Below are 23,999 nucleotides of genomic sequence, written 5' to 3' on the forward strand. Positions count from 1 at the left end.
ATGTCCTCTGAAAGCAGCATCTGGGGTAGAACAGAAATGGATGGCTGTTGGGGGAGGAGCCTGGGGAGGTACAGAGAGGGCCTGCTGGTCAGGGGAGGAGCCTGGAGAGGTACAGAGAGGGCCTGCTGGTCAGGGGAGGAGCCTGGGGAGAAACAGAGAGGGCCTGCTGGTCAGGGGAGGAGCCTGAGGAGGAACAGAAAGGGCCTGCTGGTCAGGGGAGGAGCCTGAGGAGGAACAGAGAGGGCCTGCTGGTCAGGGGAGGAGCCTGGGGAGAAACAGAGAGGGCCTGCTGGTCAGGGGAGGAGCCTGGGGAGGAACAGAAAGGGCCTGCTGGTCAGGGGGTAGTAGTCTGTGGAGGAACAGAAAGGGCCTGCTGGTCAGGGGAGGAGCCTGAGGAACAGAAAGGGCCTGCTGGTCAGGGGAGGAGCCTGAGGAGGAACAGAAAGGGCCTGCTGGTCAGGGGAGGAGCCTGAGGAGGAACAGAAAGGGCCTGCTGGTCAGGGGAGGAGCCTGAGGAGGAACAGAGAGGGCCTGCTGGTCAGGGGAGGAGCTTGGGAGGTACAGAGAGGGCCTGCTGGTCAGGGGAGGAGCCTGAGGAAGTACAGAGAGGGCCTGCTGGTCAGGGGAGGAGCCTGCGGAGGAATAGAGAGGGGGCCTGGTGGTCATGTGGAGGAGCCTTAGGAGGAACAGAGAGGGAGCCTGAGGAGGACAGAGAAGCGGGCCTGCTGGTCAGGGGGAGGAGCCTGAGGACAGAGAGGGGACCTGCTGGTCAGGGGGAGGAGCCTGAGGACAGAGAGGGCTTGCTGGTCAGGGGAAGAGCCTGGGGAGGAACAGAAAGGGCCTGCTGGTCAGGGGAGGAGCCTGAGGAGGAACAGTAAGGGCCTGCTTGTCAAGGGAGGAGCCTGGGGAGGTAAAGAGAGGGCTTGCTGGTCAGGGGAGGAGCCTGGGGAGGTACAGAGAGGGCTTGCTGGTCAGGGGATAGTAGCCTGAGGAGGAACGGAAAGGGCCTGCTGGTCAGGTGAGGAGCCACAGAAAGGGCCTGCTGGTCATGGGGTTGTAGCCTGAGGAGGAACAGTGAGGGCCTGCTGCTCAATGGAGGAGCCTGGGGAGGTACAGAGAGGGCTTGCTGGCCAGGGGAGGAGCCTGTGGAGGTACAGAGGGGGCTTGCTGGTCAGTGGGGGAGCCACAGAGAGGGCTTCCTTATCAGAAGAGGAGCCTGGGGAGGTACAGAGAGGGCTTCCTGGTCAGGGGAGGAGCCTAGGAGGTACATAGAGGGCCTGCCGGTCAGGGGAGGAGCCTGGGGAGGTACAGAGAGAGCTTGCTGGTCAGGGGAGGAGGCTGAGGACGTACAGAGAGGGCCTGCTGGTCAGGGGAGGAGGTACAGAGAGGGCCTGCTGGTCAGGGGGTAGTAGCCTGTGGAGGAACAGAAAGGGCCTGCTGGTCAGGGGAGGAGCCTGAGGAACAGAAAGGGCCTGCTGGTCAGGGGAGGAGCCTGAGGAGGAACAGAAAGGGCCTGCTGGTCAGGGGAGGAGCCTGAGGAGGAACAGAAAGGGCCTGCTGGTCAGGGGAGGAGCCTGAGGAGGAACAGAAAGGGCCTGCTGGTCAGGGGAGGAGCCTGAGGAGGAACAGAAAGGGCCTGCTGGTCAGGGGAGGAGCCTGAGGAGGAACAGAAAGGGCCTGCTGGTCAGGGGAGGAGCCTGAGGAGGAACAGAAAGGGCCTGCTGGTCAGGGGAGGAGCCTGAGGAGGAACAGAAAGGGCCTGCTGGTCAGGGGAGGAGCCTGAGGAGGAACAGAGAGGGCCTGCTGGTCAGGGGAGGAGCCTGGGAGGTACAGAGAGGGCCTGCTGGTCAGGGGAGGAGCCTGAGGAAGTACAGAGAGGGCCTGGTGGTCATGTGGAGGAGCCTTAGGAGGAACAGAGAGGGAGCCTGAGGAGGACAGAGAAGCGGGCCTGCTGGTCAGGGGGAGGAGCCTGAGGACAGAGAGGGGACCTGCTGGTCAGGGGGAGGAGCCTGAGGACAGAGAGGGCTTGCTGGTCAGGGGAGAAGCCTGAGGACAGAGAGGGCCTGCTGGTCAGGGGAAGAGCCTGGGGAGGTACAGAGAGGGCCTGCTGGTCAGGGGAAGAGCCTGGGGAGGTAGAGAGAGTGCTTCCTGGTCAGCGGAGGAACCTGGGGAGGTACAGAGAGGGCCTGCTGGTCAGGGGGAGGAGCCTGAGGACAGAGAGGGCCTGCTGTTCAGGGGGAGGAGCCTAGAGAGGGCCTGCTGGTCTGGGGAGGTACAGAGAGGGCTTGCTGGTCAGGGGGTAGTAGTCTGAGGAGGAACAGAAAGGGCCTGCTGGTCATGGGAGGAGCCTGAGGAACAGAGAGGGCCTGCTGGTCAGGGGGAGTAGCCTGAGGAGGAACAGAGAGGGCCTGCTGGTCAGGGGGAGGAGCCTGAGGAACAGAGAGGGCCTGCTGGTCAGGGGGAGGAGCCTGAGGACAGAGAGGGCTTGCTGGTCAGGGGAAGGAGCCTGAGGACAGAGAGGGCTTGCTGGTCAAGGGGAGGAGCCTGAGGACAGAGGGCTTGCTGGTCAGGGGGAGGCGCCTGAGAAGGAACAGAAAGGGCCTGCTGGTCAAGGGGGAGGAGCCTGGGGAGGTACAGAGAGGGCTTGCTGGTCAGGGGAGGAGCCTGGGGAGGTACAGAGAGGGCTTGCTGGTCAGGGGAGGAGCCTGGGGAGGTACAGAGAGGGCCTGCTGGTCAGGGGAGGAGCCTGGGGAGGTACAGAGAGGGCCTGCTGGTTAAGGGGTAGAAGCTTGAGGAGGAACAGAGAGGGGGCTTGCTGGTCAGGTGGAGTAGCCTGAGGAGGACGGGCCTGCTGGTCAGGAGGAGGAGCCTGAGGACCGAGAGGGCTTGCTGGTCAGGGGGAGGAGCCTGAGGAGAGAGAGAGCTTGCTGGTCACGGGGTAGTAGCCTGAGAAGGAATAGATAGTGCTTGCTGGTCAGGGGAGGAGCCTGGGGAGGTACAGAGAGGGCTTGCTGGCCAGGGGAGGAGCCTGTGGAGGTACAGAGGGGGCTTGCTGGTCAGTGGGGGAGCCACAGAGAGGGCTTCCTTATCAGAAGAGGAGCCTGGGGAGGTACAGAGAGGGCTTCCTGGTCAGGGGAGGAGCCTAGGAGGTACATAGAGGGCCTGCCGGTCAGGGGAGGAGCCTGGGGAGGTACAGAGAGAGCTTGCTGGTCAGGGGAGGAGGCTGAGGACGTACAGAGAGGGCCTGCTGGTCAGGGGAGGAGGCTGAGGAGGTACAGAGAGGGCCTGCTGGTCAGGGGGTAGTAGCCTGTGGAGGAACAGAAAGGGCCTGCTGGTCAGGGGAGGAGCCTGAGGAACAGAAAGGGCCTGCTGGTCAGGGGAGGAGCCTGAGGAACAGAAAGGGCCTGCTGGTCAGGGGAGGAGCCTGAGGAGGAACAGAAAGGGCATGCTGGTCAGGGGAGGAGCCTGAGGAGGAACAGAAAGGGCCTGCTGGTCAGGGGAGGAGCCTGAGGAGGAACAGAAAGGGCCTGCTGGTCATTGGAGGAGCCTGAGGAGGAACAGAAAGGGCCTGCTGGTCAGGGGAGGAGCCTGAGGAGGAACAGAAAGGGCCTGCTGGTCAGGGGAGGAGCCTGAGGAGGAACAGAGAGGGCCTGCTGGTCAGGGGAGGAGCCTGGGAGGTACAGAGAGGGCCTGCTGGTCAGGGGAGGAGCCTGAGGAAGTACAGAGAGGGCCTGCTGGTCAGGGGAGGAGCCTGCGGAGGAATAGAGAGGGGGCCTGGTGGTCATGTGGAGGAGCCTTAGGAGGAACAGAGAGGGAGCCTGAGGAGGACAGAGAAGCGGGCCTGCTGGTCAGGGGGAGGAGCCTGAGGACAGAGAGGGGACCTGCTGGTCAGGGGGAGGAGCCTGAGGACAGAGAGGGCTTGCTGGTCAGGGGAGGAGCCTGAGGACAGAGAGGGCCTGCTGGTCAGGGGAAGAGCCTGGGGAGGTACAGAGAGGGCCTGCTGGTCAGGGGAAGAGCCTGGGGAGGTAGAGAGAGTGCTTCCTGGTCAGCGGAGGAACCTGGGGAGGTACAGAGAGGGCCTGCTGGTCAGGGGGAGGAGCCTGAGGACAGAGAGGGCCTGCTGTTCAGGGGGAGGAGCCTAGAGAGGGCCTGCTGGTCTGGGGAGGTACAGAGAGGGCTTGCTGGTCAGGGGGTAGTAGTCTGAGGAGGAACAGAAAGGGCCTGCTGGTCATGGGAGGAGCCTGAGGAACAGAGAGGGCCTGCTGGTCAGGGGGAGTAGCCTGAGGAGGAACAGAGAGGGCCTGCTGGTCATGGGAGGAGCCTGAGGAACAGAGAGGGCCTGCTGGTCAGGGGGAGGAGCCTGAGGACAGAGAGGGCTTGCTGGTCAGGGGAAGGAGCCTGAGGACAGAGAGGGCTTGCTGGTCAAGGGGAGGAGCCTGAGGACAGAGGGCTTGCTGGTCAGGGGGAGGCGCCTGAGAAGGAACAGAAAGGGCCTGCTGGTCAAGGGGGAGGAGCCTGGGGAGGTACAGAGAGGGCTTGCTGGTCAGGGGAGGAGCCTGGGGAGGTACAGAGAGGGCCTGCTGGTCAGGGGAGGAGCCTGGGGAGGTACAGAGAGGGCCTGCTGGTCAGGGGAGGAGCCTGGGGAGGTACAGAGAGGGCCTGCTGGTTAAGGGGTAGAAGCTTGAGGAGGAACAGAGAGGGGACTTGCTGGTCAGGTGGAGTAGCCTGAGGAGGACGGGCCTGCTGGTCAGGAGGAGGAGCCTGAGGACCGAGAGGGCTTGCTGGTCAGGGGGAGGAGCCTGAGGAGAGAGAGAGCTTGCTGGTCACGGGGGTAGTAGCCTGAGAAGGAATAGATAGTGCTTGCTGGTCAGGGGAGGAGCCTGGGGAGGTACAGAGAGGGCCTGCTGGTCAGGGGGAGGAGCCTGAGGAGGACAGAGAGGGCTTGCTGGTCAGGGGAGGAGCCTGAGGACAGAGAGGGCCTGCTGGTCAGGGGAAGAGCCTGGGGAGGTACAGAGAGTGCTTGCTGGTCAGGGGAGGAACCTGTGGAGGTACAGAGAGGGCCTGCTGGTCAGGGGGAGGAGCCTGAGGAGGTACAGAGAGGGCCTGCTGGTCAGGGGGAGGAGCCTGAGGAGGTACAGAGAGCGCCTGCTGGTCAGGGGGGGGAGCCTGAGGAGGTACAGAGAGGGCCTGCTGGTCAGGGGGAGGAGCCTGAAGGAGGACAAAGGGCCTGCTGTTCAGGGGGAGGAGCCTGAGGAGGACAGAGAGGGCCTGCTGGTCAGGGGGAGGAGCCTGAGGAGGACAGAGAGGGCCTGCTGGTCAGGGGGAGGAGCCTAGAGAGGGCCTGCTGGTCTGGGTAGGTACAGAGAGGGCTTGCTGGTCAGGGGGGTAGTAGTCTGAGGAGGAACAGAAGGGGCCTGCTGGTCATGGGAGGAGCCTGAGGAACAGAGAGGGCCTGCTGGTCCGGGGAGGAGCCTGGGGAGGTACAGAGAGGGCTTGCTTGTCAGGGGAGGAGCCTGGGGAGGTACAGAGAGGGCCTGCTGGTCAGGGGAGGAGCCTGAGGAGGAACAGAGAGGGCCTGCTGGTCAGGGGGAGGAGCCTGAGGAGGAACAGAGAGGGGGCCTGCTGGTCAGGAGGAGGAGCCTGAGGACAGAGAGGGCTTGCTGGTCAGGGGGAGGAGCCTGTGGACAGAGAGGGCTTGCTGGTCAGGGGGAGGAGCCTGAGAAGGAACAGAAAGGGCCTGCTGGTCAAGGGATGAGCCTGGGGAGGTACAGATAGGGCTTGCTGGTCAGGGGAGGAGCCTGGGGAGGTACAGAGAGGGCTTGCTGGTCAGGGGAGGAGCCTGGGGAGGTACAGAGAGGGCTTGCTGGTCAGGGGAGGAGCCTGGGGAGGTACAGAGAGGGCCTGCTGGTCAGGGGGAGGAGCCTGAGGAGGACAGAGAGGGTTTGCTGGTCAGGGGAGGAGCCTGAGGACAGAGGGGGCCTGCTGGTCAGGGGAAGAGCCTGGGGAGGTACAGAGAGTGCTTGCTGGTCAGGGGGAGGAGCCTGAGGACAGAGAGGGCTTGCTGGTCAGGGGGAGGAGCCTGAGAAGGAACAGAAAGGGCCTGCTGGTCAAGGGATGAGCCTGGGGAGGTACAGATAGGGCTTGCTGGTCAGGGGAGGAGCCTGGGGAGGTACAGAGAGGGCTTGCTGGTCAGGGGAGGAGCCTGGGGAGGTACAGAGAGGGCCTGCTGGTCAGGGGGAGGAGCCTGAGGAGGACAGAGAGGGTTTGCTGGTCAGGGGAGGAGCCTGAGGACAGAGGGGGCCTGCTGGTCAGGGGAAGAGCCTGGGGAGGTACAGAGAGTGCTTGCTGGTCAGGGGAGGTACCTGGGGAGGTACAGAGAGGGCCTGCTGGTCAGGGGAAGGAGCCTGAGGAGGACAGAGAGGGCCTGCTGGTCAGGGGGAGGAGCCTGAGGAGAAACAGAGAGGGCCTGCTGTTCAGGGGGAGGAGCCTAGAGAGGGCCTGCTGGTCTGGGTAGGTACAGAGAGGGCTTGCTGGTCAGGGGGTAGTAGTCTGAGGAGGAACAGAAGGGGCCTGCTGGTCATGGGAGGAGCCTGAGGAACAGAGAGGGCCTGCTGGTCCGGGGAGGAGCCTGGGGAGGTACAGAGAGGGCTTGCTTGTCAGGGGAGGAGCCTGGGGAGGAACAGAGAGGGCCTGCTGGTCAGGGGAGGAGCCAGAGGAGGAACAGAGAGGGGGCCTGCTGGTCAGGAGGAGGAGCCTGAGGACAGAGAGGGCTTGCTGGTCAGGGGGAGGAGCCTGAGGACAGAGAGGGCTTGCTGGTCAGGGGGAGGAGCCTGAGAAGGAACAGAAAGGGCCTGCTGGTCAAGGGATGAGTCTGGGGAGGTACAGATAGGGCTTGCTGGTCAGGGGAGGAGCCTGGGGAGGTACAGAGAGGGCCTGCTGGGCAGGGGGAGGAGCCTGAGGAGGACAGAGAGGGTTTGCTGGTTAGGGGAGGAGCCTGAGGACAGAGGGGGCCTGCTGGTCAGGGGAAGAGCCTGGGGAGGTACAGAGAGTGCTTGCTGGTCAGGGGAGGTACCTGGGGAGGTACAGAGAGGGCCTGCTGGTCAGGGGAAGGAGCCTGAGGAGGACAGAGAGGGCCTGCTGGTCAGGGGAAGGAGCCTGAGGACGACAGAGAGGGCCTGCTGTTCAGGGGGAGGAGCCTAGAGAGGGCCTGCTGGTCTGGGGAGGTACAGAGAGCTTGCTGGTCAGGGGGTAGTAGTCTGAGGAGGAAGAGAGAGGGGGCCTGCTGGTCAGGGGGAGGAGCCTGAGGAGGAACAGAGAGGGGGCCTGCTGGTCAGGAGGAGGAGCCTGAGGACAGAGAGGGCTTGCTGGTCAGGGGGAGGAGCCTGAGAAGGAACAGAAAGGGCCTGCTGGTCAAGGGAGGAGCCTGGGGAGGTACAGAGGGGGCTTGCTGGTCAGTGGAAGAGCCTGGGGAGGTACAGAGAGGGCTTGCTGATGGGGAGGAGCCTGGGGAGGTTGAGTGTATTTACAGACATGTACTGGCAGTGGGCTAATGCATCATTTATTTTCACTACACATGTGGATCAATAACTCTCTCCCTTTGTGTTTAGGACACCTACATATGAGGACTTGAGTCTGGGGATGATGTCCTGTTGCTCAGGTTAGAGTGACCAGTTGTCAGATTGCTGTAGGGAGAAGGGGATGGTTATAATTTATAAGAAGTTGGAGAAGTCCTAAAGGGATATGAAACATGCTTCTCTAGGAAAAAGAATACATTAAAGTTAACATAAAAAGAAGCCGATTGAGTAACAAAACACACAAACAGCACATTACTTGTTCTATTGCAAAATGAGCACTTAGAAATTCTCAGTGTAGCCCCTACCCTCAGGGAATTAAGATGACTAACATGTTACTTAAGCTGCCTTCTGCCTCTACTGAGCATGTGCAACACTGACTAATAAACCAGATCTAGAGGTTTTATGATATCAAGCTAGAGACCCCAGCCACCTTGTAGAGCTGTGACAGGAAGTTATGGATACTGCAAAAATTACGTTTAAAAAAGGAGAGTCAGCAGATCTGCTGGCTTGTGATATAGTGTATCTGATCATTGTGTGTGTGTATTAGCCTTGTGATATAGTGTATCTGATCATTGTGTGTGTGTGTGTGTATTAGCCTTGTGATATAGTGTATCTGATCATTGTGTGTGTATTAGCCTTGTGATATAGTGTATCTGATCATTGTGTGTGTGTATTAGCCTTGTGATATAGTGTATCTGATCATTGTGTGTGTGTATTAGCCTTGTGATATAGTGTATCTGATCATTGTGTGTGTGTGTATTAGCCTTGTGATATAGTGTATCTGATCATTGTGTGTGTATTAGCCTTGTGATATAGTGTATCTGATCATTGTGTGTGTGTATTAGCCTTGTGATATAGTGTATCTGATCATTGTGTGTGTGTGTATTAGCCTTGTGATATAGTGTATCTGATCATTGTGTGTGTGTATTAGCCTTGTGATATAGTGTATCTGATCATTGTGTGTGTGTGTATTAGCCTTGTGATATAGTGTATCTGATCATTGTGTGTGTGTGTATTAGCCTTGTGATATAGTGTATCTGATCATTGTGTGTGTGTGTGTATTAGCCTTGTGATATAGTGTATCTGATCATTGTGTGTGTATTAGCCTTGTGATATAGTGTATCTGATCATTGTGTGTGTATTAGCCTTGTGATATAGTGTATCTGATCATTGTGTGTGTATTAGCCTTGTGATATAGTGTATCTGATCATTGTGTGTGTGTATTAGCCTTGTGATATAGTGTATCTGATCATTGTGTGTGTGTGTGTGTGTGTATTAGCCTTGTGATATAGTGTATCTGATCATTGTGTGTGTGTATTAGCCTTGTGATATAGTGTATCTGATCATTGTGTGTGTGTGTGTGTGTGTATTAGCCTTGTGATATAGTGTATCTGATCATTGTGTGTGTGTATTAGCCTTGTGATATAGTGTATCTGATCATTGTGTGTGTGTGTATTAGCCTTGTGATATAGTGTATCTGATCATTGTGTGTGTGTGTGTGTATTAGCCTTGTGATATAGTGTATCTGATCATTGTGTGTGTGTGTATTAGCCTTGTGATATAGTGTATCTGATCATTGTGTGTGTGTGTATTAGCCTTGTGATATAGTGTATCTGATCATTGTGTGTGTGTGTGTATTAGCCTTGTGATATAGTGTATCTGATCATTGTGTGTGTGTGTATTAGCCGTGTGATATAGTGTATCTGATCATTGTGTGTGTGTGTATTAGCCTTGTGATATAGTGTATCTGATCATTGTGTGTGTGTATTAGCCTTGTGATATAGTGTATCTGATCATTGTGTGTGTGTGTGTATTAGCCTTGTGATATAGTGTATCTGATCATTGTGTGTGTGTATTAGCCTTGTGATATAGTGTATCTGATCATTGTGTGTGTATTAGCCTTGTGATATAGTGTATCTGATCATTGTGTGTGTGTGTATTAGCCTTGTGATATAGTGTATCTGATCATTGTGTGTGTGTGTGTATTAGCCTTGTGATATAGTGTATCTGATCATTGTGTGTGTATTAGCCTTGTGATATAGTGTATCTGATCATTGTGTGTGTGTGTGTATTAGCCTTGTGATATAGTGTATCTGATCATTGTGTGTGTATTAGCCGTGTGATATAGTGTATCTGATCATTGTGTGTGTGTGTGTATTAGCCTTGTGATATAGTGTATCTGATCATTGTGTGTGTGTGTATTAGCCTTGTGATATAGTGTATCTGATCATTGTGTGTGTGTGTATTAGCCGTGTGATATAGTGTATCTGATCATTGTGTGTGTGTGTGTATTAGCCTTGTGATATAGTGTATCTGATCATTGTGTGTGTGTGTGTATTAGCCTTGTGATATAGTGTATCTGATCATTGTGTGTGTGTGTATTAGCCTTCTGATATAGTGTATCTGATCATTGTGTGTGTGTATTAGCCTTGTGATATAGTGTATCTGATCATTGTGTGTGTATTAGCCTTGTGATATAGTGTATCTGATCATTGTGTGTGTGTGTATTAGCCTTGTGATATAGTGTATCTGATCATTGTGTGTGTATTAGCCTTGTGATATAGTGTATCTGATCATTGTGTGTGTGTATTAGCCTTGTGATATAGTGTATCTGATCATTGTGTGTGTGTATTAGCCTTGTGATATAGTGTATCTGATCATTGTGTGTGTATTAGCCTTGTGATATAGTGTATCTGATCATTGTGTGTGTATTAGCCTTGTGATATAGTGTATCTGATCATTGTGTGTGTGTATTAGCCTTGTGATATAGTGTATCTGATCATTGTGTGTGTGTATTAGCCTTGTGATATAGTGTATCTGATCATTGTGTGTGTATTAGCCTTGTGATATAGTGTATCTGATCATTGTGTGTGTGTATTAGCCTTGTGATATAGTGTATCTGATCATTGTGTGTGTGTGTGTATTAGCCTTGTGATATAGTGTATCTGATCATTGTGTGTGTGTATTAGCCTTGTGATATAGTGTATCTGATCATTGTGTGTGTGTGTATTAGCCTTGTGATATAGTGTATCTGATCATTGTGTGTGTGTATTAGCCTTGTGATATAGTGTATCTGATCATTGTGTGTGTATTAGCCTTGTGATATAGTGTATCTGATCATTGTGTGTGTGTATTAGCCTTGTGATATAGTGTATCTGATCATTGTGTGTGTGTATTAGCCTTGTGATATAGTGTATCTGATCATTGTGTGTGTGTGTATTAGCCTTGTGATATAGTGTATCTGATCATTGTGTGTGTATTAGCCTTGTGATATAGTGTATCTGATCATTGTGTGTGTGTATTAGCCTTGTGATATAGTGTATCTGATCATTGTGTGTGTGTATTAGCCTTGTGATATAGTGTATCTGATCATTGTGTGTGTATTAGCCTTGTGATATAGTGTATCTGATCATTGTGTGTGTATTAGCCTTGTGATATAGTGTATCTGATCATTGTGTGTGTGTATTAGCCGTGTGATATAGTGTATCTGATCATTGTGTGTGTGTGTGTGTATTAGCCTTGTGATATAGTGTATCTGATCATTGTGTGTGTATTAGCCGTGTGATATAGTGTATCTGATCATTGTGTGTGTGTGTATTAGCCTTGTGATATAGTGTATCTGATCATTGTGTGTGTATTAGCCGTGTGATATAGTGTATCTGATCATTGTGTGTGTGTGTATTAGCCTTGTGATATAGTGTATCTGATCATTGTGTGTGTATTAGCCTTGTGATATAGTGTATCTGATCATTGTGTGTGTGTGTATTAGCCGTATGATATAGTGTATCTGATCATTGTGTGTGTGTGTGTATTAGCCTTGTGATATAGTGTATCTGATCATTGTGTGTGTATTAGCCTTGTGATATAGTGTATCTGATCATTGTGTGTGTGTGTATTAGCCTTGTGATATAGTGTATCTGATCATTGTGTGTGTATTAGCCGTGTGATATAGTGTATCTGATCATTGTGTGTGTGTATTAGCCTTGTGATATAGTGTATCTGATCATTGTGTGTGTGTGTATTAGCCTTGTGATATAGTGTATCTGATCATTGTGTGTGTGTGTATTAGCCTTGTGATATAGTGTATCTGATCATTGTGTGTGTGTGTGTATTAGCCTTGTGATATAGTGTATCTGATCATTGTGTGTGTGTGTATTAGCCTTGTGATATAGTGTATCTGATCATTGTGTGTGTGTGTATTAGCCTTGTGATATAGTGTATCTGATCATTGTGTGTGTGTATTAGCCTTGTGATATAGTGTATCTGATCATTGTGTGTGTGTATTAGCCTTGTGATATAGTGTATCTGGTCATTGTGTGTTAGCCTTGTGATATAGTGTATCTGATCATTGTGTGTGTGTGTATTAGCCTTGTGATATAGTGTATCTGATCATTGTGTGTGTATTAGCCTTGTGATATAGTGTATCTGATCATTGTGTGTGTGTATTAGCCTTGTGATATAGTGTATCTGATCATTGTGTGTGTGTGTGTGTATTAGCCTTGTGATATAGTGTATCTGATCATTGTGTGTGTATTAGCCTTGTGATATAGTGTATCTGATCATTGTGTGTGTGTATTAGCCTTGTGATATAGTGTATCTGATCATTGTGTGTGTATTAGCCTTGTGATATAGTGTATCTGATCATTGTGTGTGTGTGTATTAGCCTTGTGATATAGTGTATCTGATCATTGTGTGTGTGTGTGTATTAGCCTTGTGATATAGTGTATCTGATCATTGTGTGTGTGTATTAGCCTTGTGATATAGTGTATCTGATCATTGTGTGTGTGTGTATTAGCCTTGTGATATAGTGTATCTGATCATTGTGTGTGTATTAGCCGTGTGATATAGTGTATCTGATCATTGTGTGTGTATTAGCCTTGTGATATAGTGTATCTGATCATTGTGTGTGTGTGTATTAGCCTTGTGATATAGTGTATCTGATCATTGTGTGTGTGTGTATTAGCCTTGTGATATAGTGTATCTGATCATTGTGTGTGTGTGTATTAGCCTTGTGATATAGTGTATCTGATCATTGTGTGTGTGTATTAGCCTTGTGATATAGTGTATCTGATCATTGTGTGTGTATTAGCCGTGTGATATAGTGTATCTGATCATTGTGTGTGTGTGTATTAGCCTTGTGATATAGTGTATCTGATCATTGTGTGTGTGTGTGTATTAGCCGTGTGATATAGTGTATCTGATCATTGTGTGTGTATTAGCCTTGTGATATAGTGTATCTGATCATTGTGTGTGTGTATTAGCCTTCTGATATAGTGTATCTGATCATTGTGTGTGTATTAGCCTTGTGATATAGTGTATCTGATCATTGTGTGTGTGTATTAGCCTTGTGATATAGTGTATCTGATCATTGTGTGTGTGTGTGTATTAGCCTTGTGATATAGTGTATCTGATCATTGTGTGTGTGTGTGTATTAGCCTTCTGATATAGTGTATCTGATCATTGTGTGTGTATTAGCCTTGTGATATAGTGTATCTGATCATTGTGTGTGTGTATTAGCCTTCTGATATAGTGTATCTGATCATTGTGTGTGTATTAGCCTTGTGATATAGTGTATCTGATCATTGTGTGTGTGTGTGTGTATTAGCCTTGTGATATAGTGTATCTGATCATTGTGTGTGTGTGTGTATTAGCCTTGTGATATAGTGTATCTGATCATTGTGTGTGTGTATTAGCCTTGTGATATAGTGTATCTGATCATTGTGTGTGTGTGTGTATTAGCCTTGTGATATAGTGTATCTGATCATTGTGTGTGTATTAGCCTTGTGATATAGTGTATCTGATCATTGTGTGTGTGTGTGTGTATTAGCCTTGTGATATAGTGTATCTGATCATTGTGTGTGTGTGTATTAGCCTTGTGATATAGTGTATCTGATCATTGTGTGTGTGTGTATTAGCCTTGTGATATAGTGTATCTGATCATTGTGTGTGTATTAGCCTTGTGATATAGTGTATCTGATCATTGTGTGTGTGTGTATTAGCCTTGTGATATAGTGTATCTGATCATTGTGTGTGTGTGTATTAGCCTTGTGATATAGTGTATCTGATCATTGTGTGTGTATTAGCCTTGTGATATAGTGTATCTGATCATTGTGTGTGTGTATTAGCCTTGTGATACAGTGTATCTGGTCATTGTGTGTTAGCCTTGTGATATAGTGTATCTGATCATTGTGTGTGTGTATTAGCCTTGTGATATAGTGTATCTGATCATTGTGTGTGTGTGTGTATTAGCCTTGTGATATAGTGTATCTGATCATTGTGTGTGTGTATTAGCCTTGTGATATAGTGTATCTGATCATTGTGTGTGTGTATTAGCCTTGTGATATAGTGTATCTGATCATTGTGTGTGTATTAGCCGTGTGATATAGTGTATCTGATCATTGTGTGTGTGTGTATTAGCCTTGTGATATAGTGTATCTGATCATTGTGTGTGTGTATTAGCCTTGTGATCTAGTGTATCTGATCATTGTGTGTGTGTATTAGCCTTGTGATATAGTGTATCTGATCATTGTGTGTGTGTGTATTAGCCTTGTGATATAGTGTATCTGATCATTGTGTGTGTGTGTGTGTATTAGCCTTGTGATATAGTGTATCTGATCATTGTGTGTGTGTGTGTGTATTAGCCTTGTGATATAGTGTATCTGATCATTGTGTGTGTGTATTAGCCTTGTGATATAGTGTATCTGATCATTGTGTGTGTGTGTGTATTAGCCTTGTGATATAGTGTATCTGATCATTGTGTGTGTATTAGCCTTGTGATATAGTGTATCTGATCATTGTGTGTGTGTGTGTGTATTAGCCTTGTGATATAGTGTATCTGATCATTGTGTGTGTATTAGCCTTGTGATATAGTGTATCTGATCATTGTGTGTGTATGTGTATTAGCCTTGTGATATAGTGTATCTGATCATTGTGTGTGTGTGTGTGTGTGTGTATTAGCCTTGTGATATAGTGTATCTGATTATTGTGTGTGTGTGTGTATTAGCCTTGTGATATAGTGTATCTGATCATTGTGTGTGTGTGTATTAGCCTTGTGATATAGTGTATCTGATCATTGTGTGTGTGTGTGTATTAGCCGTGTGATATAGTGTATCTGATCATTTTGTGTGTGTATTAGCCTTGTGATATAGTGTATCTGATCATTGTGTGTATTAGCCTTGTGATATAGTGTATCTGATCATTGTGTGTGTGTGTGTATTAGCCTTGTGATATAGTGTATCTGATCATTGTGTGTGTGTTAGCCTTGTGATATAGTGTATCTGATCATTGTGTGTGTGTATTAGCCTTGTGATATAGTGTATCTGATCATTGTGTGTGTATTAGCCTTGTGATATAGTGTATCTGATCATTGTGTGTGTATTAGCCTTGTGATATAGTGTATCTGATCATTGTGTGTGTGTATTAGCCTTGTGATATAGTGTATCTGATCATTGTGTGTGTGTATTAGCCTTGTGATATAGTGTATCTGATCATTGTGTGTGTGTATTAGCCTTGTGATATAGTGTATCTGATCATTGTGTGTGTGTGTGTGTATTAGCCTTGTGATATAGTGTATCTGATCATTGTGTGTGTGTTAGCCTTGTGATATAGTGTATCTGATCATTGTGTGTGTATTAGCCTTGTGATATAGTGTATCTGATCATTGTGTGTGTGTATTAGCCGTGTGATACAGTGTATCTGATCATTGTGTGTGTATTAGCCTTGTGATATAGTGTATCTGATCATTGTGTGTGTGTGTTAGCCTTGTGATATAGTGTATCTGATCATTGTGTGTGTGTATTAGCCTTGTGATATAGTGTATCTGATCATTGTGTGTGTGTGTTAGCCTTGTGATATAGTGTATCTGGTCATTGTGTGTGTGTGTTAGCCTTGTGATATAGTGTATCTGGTCATTGTGTGTTAGCCTTGTGATATAGTGTATCTGGTCATTGTGTGTGTGTATTAGCCTTGTGATATAGTGTATCTGATCATTGTGTGTGTGTGTGTATTAGCCTTGTGATATAGTGTATCTGATCATTGTGTGTGTGTGTGTATTAGCCTTGTGATACAGTGTATCTGATCATTGTGTGTATTAGCCTTGTGATATAGTGTATCTGATCATTGTGTGTGTGTGTGTATTAGCCTTGTGATATAGTGTATCTGATCATTGTGTGTGTGTATTAGCCTTGTGATATAGTGTATCTGATCATTGTGTGTGTGTTAGCCTTGTGATACAGTGTATCTGATCATTGTGTGTGTGTATTAGCCTTGTGATATAGTGTATCTGGTCATTGTGTGTTAGCCTTGTGATATAGTGTATCTGGTCATTGTGTGTGTGTATTAGCCTTGTGATATAGTGTATCTGATCATTGTGTGTGTGTGTGTATTAGCCTTGTGATATAGTGTATCTGATCATTGTGTGTGTGTGTGTATTAGCCTTGTGATACAGTGTATCTGATCATTGTGTGTATTAGCCTTGTGATATAGTGTATCTGATCATTGTGTGTGTGTGTGTATTAGCCTTGTGATATAGTGTATCTGATCATTGTGTGTGTGTATTAGCCTTGTGATATAGTGTATCTGATCATTGTGTGTGTGTTAGCCTTGTGATATAGTGTATCTGATCATTGTGTGTGTGTTAGCCTTGTGATACAGTGTATCTGATCATTGTGTGTGTGTGTATTAGCCGTGTGATATAGTGTATCTGATCATTGTGTGTGTGTGTTAGCCTTGTGATACAGTGTATCTGATCATTGTGTATTAGCCTTGTGATATAGTGTATCTGATCATTGTGTGTGTGTATTAGCCTTGTGATATAGTGTATCTGATCATTGTGTGTGTGTGTATTAGCCTTGTGATATAGTGTATCTGATCATTGTGTGTGTGTGTATTAGCCTTGTGATATAGTGTATCTGATCATTGTGTGTGTGTGTATTAGCCTTGTGATATAGTGTATCTGATCATTGTGTGTGTGTGTGTGTGTATTAGCCTTGTGATATAGTGTATCTGATCATTGTGTGTGTGTGTATTAGCCGTGTGATATAGTGTATCTGATCATTGTGTGTGTGTTAGCCTTGTGATATAGTGTATCTGATCATTGTGTGTGTTAGCCTTGTGATACAGTGTATCTGGTCATTCTATGTGTGTTAGCCTTGTGATACAGTGTATCTGGTTACTGTGTGTGTTAGCCTTGTGATACAGTGTATCTAGTCACTGTGTGTGTGTATCGGCCTTGTGATAAGTCTATCTGGTTACTGTGTGTGTCAGCCTTGTGAGTGACATACCCACATCACCCTTATGAAAATTCCTACACTATGAGGAAGCTTCTGAAGATGTCGGTTTCTGTTTCTCAAGTGTGCAAGGTCCTGGATGTCTAATATAAAGGGCGTAAGTGTTATGCTTTGTCATACTGGTGGTCTCTGTTGTCTGAGCTGCTGTCACTTTGTTTTTTATTGCTGGAGGATTACTTGAGGTCTGTCTAGAAAAAAGTTCTGTCCTGGCAGGTTCTGTGTAAACGGAAGCAACAATGCTTGGAAGGGGTGATACCCGGGGGTCTGTATTGAGGAGAAGAGCTGGGTAGGGGGTTAAATGGCTGACTGAGGATAGATAACATCTAAGTAAAGTTCCGAGTAGACTGCTGATGTTTAAGGAGTAAGCTATACTAGGCCATACTGCTGAGAAGCATGGGGGACGGAGGTGTTGATTTTGGTGAGTTGCCTTATATAAGGATAACCTAATAACTCCATTTCTTTCTTTTACATGTTGCAGGTGTCTCTGCTCAATGCCCGTCTGATGCCCAATATTCTACCTCCATTCCCTTCTCTCCATCCACTTCCCTAGACACTTCTTCAATTGACTCCCCATTACCTTCACCTCGCATCTCTTCTCTTCCTTCCCCACCACTCCGTTCCACCATCCCATCATCTCCTCTTCATCATCTCTCTTCTTGCTCCCCACTCTCTCCCCATTCTACTCATTGCACAAATATAAACAGTTGGAGTCTGATTCCGCTCTTTCACTCTGTGCGCTCTAAACTGGAGAGTTTTGCTGAAATCTTCCTTACACCAATTAAAGGAAGCAAGCACCCTGGAGGTAATCTTGTTAGGGGGACATACGATGAAGTGCGTACAGAATGTCCAGAAAATGTCCAGGGAACAGAAGCAGGTCCAGAGGGACAAGTCATGGAACAACCTCCAGAGACATTAGAAGTATCAGCTGGCAGTTCCCTCAGTGTCCCCTCAGAATCCATGCCGCTACTAGAGGATGGAGGGTGCATGGGTGAGGGGCAGCAGAATGCTGTGTGGCAAGGCACCGGCATGTGTGTTAAGCCTGACATGAACATTCAGCTAAAAGTCGCAGTTTCCAGTCCTTCACCAACACTGTGCCGTCCTCCACTTCAGCGGTGCCTTTCCTGCCCATCAGTGCCCTTCGTCCATACTTTGCCTTTTCGCTGTACAGAGAAACGCCGTCCAAGGAGGCACAGTCTTGGCACAGTGGAGGAAAGTGAACTTGTTCATGCTGCTTTCCCCCTAACATGTCTAAAAAAGGAAAAATACCCACACCGTATGTGTAGTGTGGGGAGCCCTTGGCTACGCCAGAACCCACAGCTTGGTAATGTTATAAGCCCTCGGACACCCCGTAGTGTGGGCAGCCCTGGGAGGTGCCATCATTTAAATATATGTAATATTGGCAGCCCAGTGACATACTTATCCCCACAGCAGGACCATAATCAGAGATCGTAAGTACAGACTCGTATAATATCTGCTCGTAATATACCCATCTGTGCCACCCCTGTGTGTGTGTGTGTGTATGTATGTATGTAATATTGGCAGCCAGTGACGTACTTATCCCCACAGCAGGACCATAATCAGAGATCGTAAGTACAGACTCATATAATATCTGCTCGTAATATACCCATCTGTGCCACCCCCTGTTTATGTATGTATGTGTATATATATATATATATATATATATTTCTCTTTCTCGCTCGCTCTCTTCTGATGATGACCATTTTTGATGTTTTAAGATAGTCTCCAAAATGCATTAGAAACCAGACGTTTCCTCTGGTCTCCTTTCAGGAATATGTACCATTTTGTTTCTTGGTATAAATTGGCCAGAATAGGGACACATACAAAACTAATGTCTCACCCGCCTGTTTGTGTTCTCCTTGTCTCCCCATCTGTTGTTGTTGGCCACAATCTATATTTCTTTTATTCAGGTGGTGAGAGTCCACAATCCATTACTCCTGGGAATTACTCTTCTCTACCTTTCGAAGGAGGCAAAGATTCCCAAACCCCAACGGCCCTATAAAACCCCTGCCACCTCACACATACCTAAGTCTTTACCTCCACTGGAGGTGGTTGAAGAATGAAGATGTGCATTTGATTCTTCAGAGAGAGGGGTTTTCAATATATATTAAGGCCCGGTTTCCCCTTAGAGTACAGTTCTTTGCCTGAAGATATGTACTACTATAATGGGTACTTTTCCCTGCAAGCAAGGATTGGGGCTATACTGTGTCCATGTAATCCTCTTTAGTAAGAGTAATGGTGACTTTTAGCAGTTGCAAGACGGCGAGGTAGTCCTTACTTACCTTCTAACATTTATACTACCCCTCTATAGAAAACCAGGGTTGGTTACTCTGCTTTTCTTTCTCTTCAAATCCCTGTCAGATGTCGTCTGAGTCTGTCACACCTGAGAGGCTGTTCCTGCCCTGCAACTGAGCTCCACAGGTAAGTGCCTTTTGCCTTCTAGGTGAGTAGGGTACAGCGCTTTTGGGGGTTAATTCCCTCACTGGATATCATGGGGACTTGCTATCTCTTTACTTTGGAGATACTCATTTGGGCAGCACTGACATCCCTTTTTATTGTGAGGCTGTCTTTGAGGGGATATATCTATACTTGGGCTCATAGTTTTGCCCTATAGGTTATACAATATACTTTTGGGCAAAGAGCTATATGGAGCAAATAATTGTCTTTATTATTTTATTTATCTAGAAGCGCAGCATAACTCGCGCGCGTTCTAGCTGTGTTGCAGTAGAAAGTGGAGCTACTGGGAGTATAAAACATCTGACGGATCTGTGTGATTTTCAGGCAATTTGACAGCCATTATTGCAAATTGCTGTTTCCTTTACCCTGATTCTTTTCTGTGGCGCCGGTGGGGTGAGTCACCTCAGCAAGGCTAGGGTTTTAGCGATGCTTATATTTTTAACTCTTTATACTGTATACTCCCATTTTGATTTAAACATATAGTGAGTCTGTTTCTTTAATTCCCTCACAGACCTTAGAATTTTATTGCTCTTGGGAACCAATATTACCAATATGGATGCTGACAAAAATGTATTCATGTCCTTTGAAAAATGTTTGTATTGTTTGGAGGCTCAGATTATACCTCCTGTGCAGTTTTGTTCCACTTGTGTAAATAAGATGTTACTTTCTAAAAATAAAGATACCCTCTCAGAGCCATCTGTCTCTCAGGATGTTGTCCGTGACATGCCTCATGTTTCTCCTCAGACGTCCCAAGCTTTGGCAGTGCCCTGCAGTTCCTCTCAGCCTGTTCCTGTGGGTATATATTTACAAGGGAATTTTGCTGTGCAGCTGACATCTTCAGTCTCTGCAGCTCTGAGTGCCTTACCTATTGCTGGTAAAAGAAAATCTAAGAACATTTCTAAAACAAGTAGTTTTGATTCCACCAAGGCTGCTTTAGTCAGTCTATCTCAGTTATCTGAGGAGGATCACTCCTCCATGGCTTCTAAAGGGTGAGATCTCCGATTCTGAATCTGCTGTCGCCAGTACAGAGGAATCAGAGGAGGTAAATTTTAGTTTTAAGCTTGATCACCTCCATTTACTTTTGAAAGAAGTTTTAGCTACTTTGGAGGACTTTGTTAAGTTTATTAGCCTTTTTAGGAGTCTGTGCGACTAATTTCAGAGTATTTGATGTCAAACCCAAATCTGTGGAAGTATTTCCTGTTCCATATCGCATATCTGACATATCTCAGGAATGGGAGAAGCCGGTTGTTCCTTTTTTCCTGTCTCCTGTTTTTAAATAGATGTTTCCTGTTGCTGACTCTGTGCGAGATCTTTGGCGCACGGTTCCTAAAGTAGAGGACGCCATATCCACTTTAGCCAAGAGAACCACTATTCCTCTAGAGGATAGTTTCTCCTTTAAGGACCCTATGGATAGCAAACTGGAAGGTTACTAAAGAAAATTGTTTCTACACCAGGGTCTACAATGGCAACCTGTTGCTAGTATTGCGACAGTCGCTGGTGTGGCCTCTTATTGGTGCAACTCCTTGTCTATTTGATTTTGGAGGAGACTGCAATAGAGGAGATTCAGTATAGGATCAAGGCTTTAAAGTTGGCTAATACCTTTTATCTGTGATGCCAGCATGCAAGTAGTTCGCTTGAGGGCAAAGATTTCTAGCTTTGCCGTTCTATCTCGCAGAACCCTGTGGCTAAAGTCTTGGTCTGCTGACGTGACATTTAAGTCTAATCTTCTGTCTTTACCCTTTAAGGGAAAGACTTTATTTGGTCCTGGTCTGGCTCAAATAAGTTCCACGGTTACTGGTAGAAAGGGAGCATTTCTGCCACAGGACAAGAAGGGTAGACCCAAAGGTCGCCAGGATTCTAATTTTCATTCCTTTCGCAACTTCAAGGGACAGAAATCCTCCTTCTGCCAAACCTGAGCAAGCCAAGACCTCATGGAGATCTAACCAGCCTTGGAATAAGGGTAAGCAATCCAAGAAGCCTTCCTCTGAGAATAAATCCGCATGAAGGTTCCGCCCCCAATCCAGACGTGGATCAAGTGGGGGGCAGGCTTTCCTTTCAGCAGGCTTGGATTTGCGATGTCCCAGATCCTTTGGCAGTGGAAGTAGTCTCCCAGGGATACAGGATAGGATTCAAATCTTGTCCTCCCAGGGGCAGATTTATCCTGTCAAGATTATCTGCAAACTAGGTAAATAGAGAGGCCTTCTTAAACTGTGTAAAGGATCTCGCTTCTCTAGGAGTGATTGTCCTAGTTCCTCTGGCGGAACAGGGTCAAGTATTCTATTTCCAACCTATTTGTGGTTCCCAAGAAAGAGGGAACTTTTCTACCCATTTTAGACCTCAAGTGTCTCAGCAAATTTCTCAAGTTTCTGTCCTTCAAAATGGAGACAATCCGTTCTATTCTCCCTTTAGTTCAGGAGGGTCAGTTCATGACTACCATTGACCTGAAGGACGCGTATCTTCATGTTACTATTCACAAGGAACATTTCCAATACCTGCGGTTTGCCTTTTTGGGCAAACACTTCTAATTTGTGGCCCTACCTTTTGGCCTAGCCCACTGCCCCTCGAATCTTTACGAAGGTTCTAGGGGCTCTTCTGGCAGTGGCCAGATCTCAAGGAATTCCGGTGCCTCCGTATCTGGACGATATCTTGTTTCAAGCTCCATCTTTTCATTTAGCAAGATCCCATACGGATTCTCTGTCGATTCTCCGCTCTCATGGGTGGAAGGTGAATCTGGAAAAGAGTTCCTTGGTGCCAAATACCAGGGTATGTTTTTTTAGGGATGATCATAGACTCGATCTCCTTGAAGATCTTCTTGACGGAGGACAGAAAATCCAAACTTCTTGCTGCTCGTCTTTCACTTCAGTCCTTGGTCTGACCATCAATGGCTCTGTGTATGGAAGTAATTGGTCTAATGGTGGCTTCTATGGACATTATTCCTTTTGCTTGTTTCCATCTGAGACCTCTAGTTATATATGCTCAGACATTGGAATGGAGACCACTCGGACCTCTCTGAGGATATTCCTAGACTAACAGACGAGAAACTCTCTGTCCTGGTGGATCTCCCAGGACCATCTGTCCCAGGGCACATGCTTCCGGAGACCATCTTGGGAGATTGTAACCACGGATGCCAGCCATTCGGGCTGAGGAGCAGTTTGGGGTTCCTTAAGAGCTAAGGGACTTTGGACTTCCCTCCCAATAAATATCCTAGAGTTGAGAGCTATCTTCAATGCCCTGATAGCTTAACCTCAACTGAGTTTGGTCTGGTTTATCAGATTCCAGTCCAGGCTCGTAAGCCGGTAACTCGTAAGATTTACCATAAAGTATGGCGTACATACTTTTCCTCTTACGAATCTAGGGGTTTCTCTTGGAGTTAAGTGAGAGTTCATCATATTCTGTCCTTTCTTCAGGAGGGCCTGGAGAAGGGCTTATCAGTCAGTACTCTGAAGGATCAGATCTCAGCCCTTTTAATTCTTTTGCATAAACATCTGGCTGACTTTCCAGATGTTCAATCCTTTGTTCAGACTTTAGTCAGTATCAGGCCTGTGTTTAAGTCTGTTGCTCCTCCTTGGAGCCTTAATCTTGTTCTTAGAGTTTTGCAGCAAGCTCCGTTTGAGTCTTTGCACTCTGTTGATAATAAGTTGTCTTGGAATGTTTTGTTCTTGCTATTTATTCTGCTCGTTGGGTCTCGGAGCTTTCGACTCTGCAATGTGACCCCCTTACCTTACTTTTCATGCGGATAAGGCAGTGCTTCGTATTAAATTGGGATTTCTTCCTAAGGTGGTTTTGGACCACAATATCAATCAGGAAATTGTCGTTCCTTCATTCTGTCCTATTCCTTCTTCTCATAAGGAACAGCCCTTGCATAGCCTGGATGTTGTGCGTGCTCTGCAGTTCTGTCTGCAGGCAGCTTGAGATTTTCGTCAATCTACTGCCCTTTTTGTTGTCTTTTCTGGTAAACGTAAGGGCCAGATGGTCATTTCCTCTACTCTTTTTCCTTTTGGTTGAGAAGTGTTATTCTGTTGGCCTATGAGACAGCTGGACAACAGCCTTCTGAGAGGATTACGGCTCATTTCACCAGGGCTGTCTCTTCTTCCTGGGCCTTTAAAAATGAGGCTTCTCTGGAACAAATCTGCAAGGTGGCCTCTTGGTCTTTGTTGCATACTTTTTACAAATTCTATGTTTTTGCCTCAGCTGAGGCTTCTTTTGGGGGGAAAGTTCTTCTAGTTGTGCCTTCTGTTTAGGTCTGCCTGTCTTCTTCTCCCTCCCTTCCTTCCATTCTGTGTCCTCTAGCTTGGGTATTGATTCCCACTAGTAATTAGAATGAATTTGTGGACTCTCCATGCCATTGGAAAGAAAACAAAATTTATGCTTACCTGATAAATTCTTCTTTCCTGGAATGAAGAGTCCACGACCTGCCCTTTATTTACATTTTGAGACAACTTTATTATCTTTCTAAACTTCAGACACCTCTATACCCTCTCTCTTCTCTTTCTGTATTCCCTCGGCTGAATGACTGGGGGTTTATGTAAAGTGGGAGTGATACTTAACAGCTTTGCTGGAGTGTTCTTTGTCTCCTCCTGGTGGCCAGGAGTTGAATTCCCACTAGTAATTATAATGGTTTTGTGGACTCTCCATGCCAGGAAAGAAAATAATTCATCAGGTA

General features: G+C 47.5%; 1 protein-coding gene across 2 annotated transcripts in view; it reads left to right on the forward strand.

Moving 5' to 3' along the window:
• PRR14 (proline rich 14) overlaps window positions 1-23,999 on the forward strand; it is a 189,815-nt gene that overhangs the window by 9,375 nt on the left and 156,441 nt on the right. For both annotated transcript variants that reach the window (XM_053694991.1, XM_053694992.1), the window contains exons 4-5: window positions 7,608-7,657; window positions 17,340-18,309. In XM_053694991.1, the coding sequence (XP_053550966.1) occupies window positions 7,608-7,657; window positions 17,340-18,309 (1,020 nt within the window). The remainder of the gene's footprint in view (window positions 1-7,607; window positions 7,658-17,339; window positions 18,310-23,999) is intronic.

Source organism: Bombina bombina, chromosome 11, assembly GCF_027579735.1.
Source record: "Bombina bombina isolate aBomBom1 chromosome 11, aBomBom1.pri, whole genome shotgun sequence".
In the NCBI taxonomy this organism is placed as follows: Eukaryota; Metazoa; Chordata; class Amphibia; order Anura; family Bombinatoridae; genus Bombina; species Bombina bombina.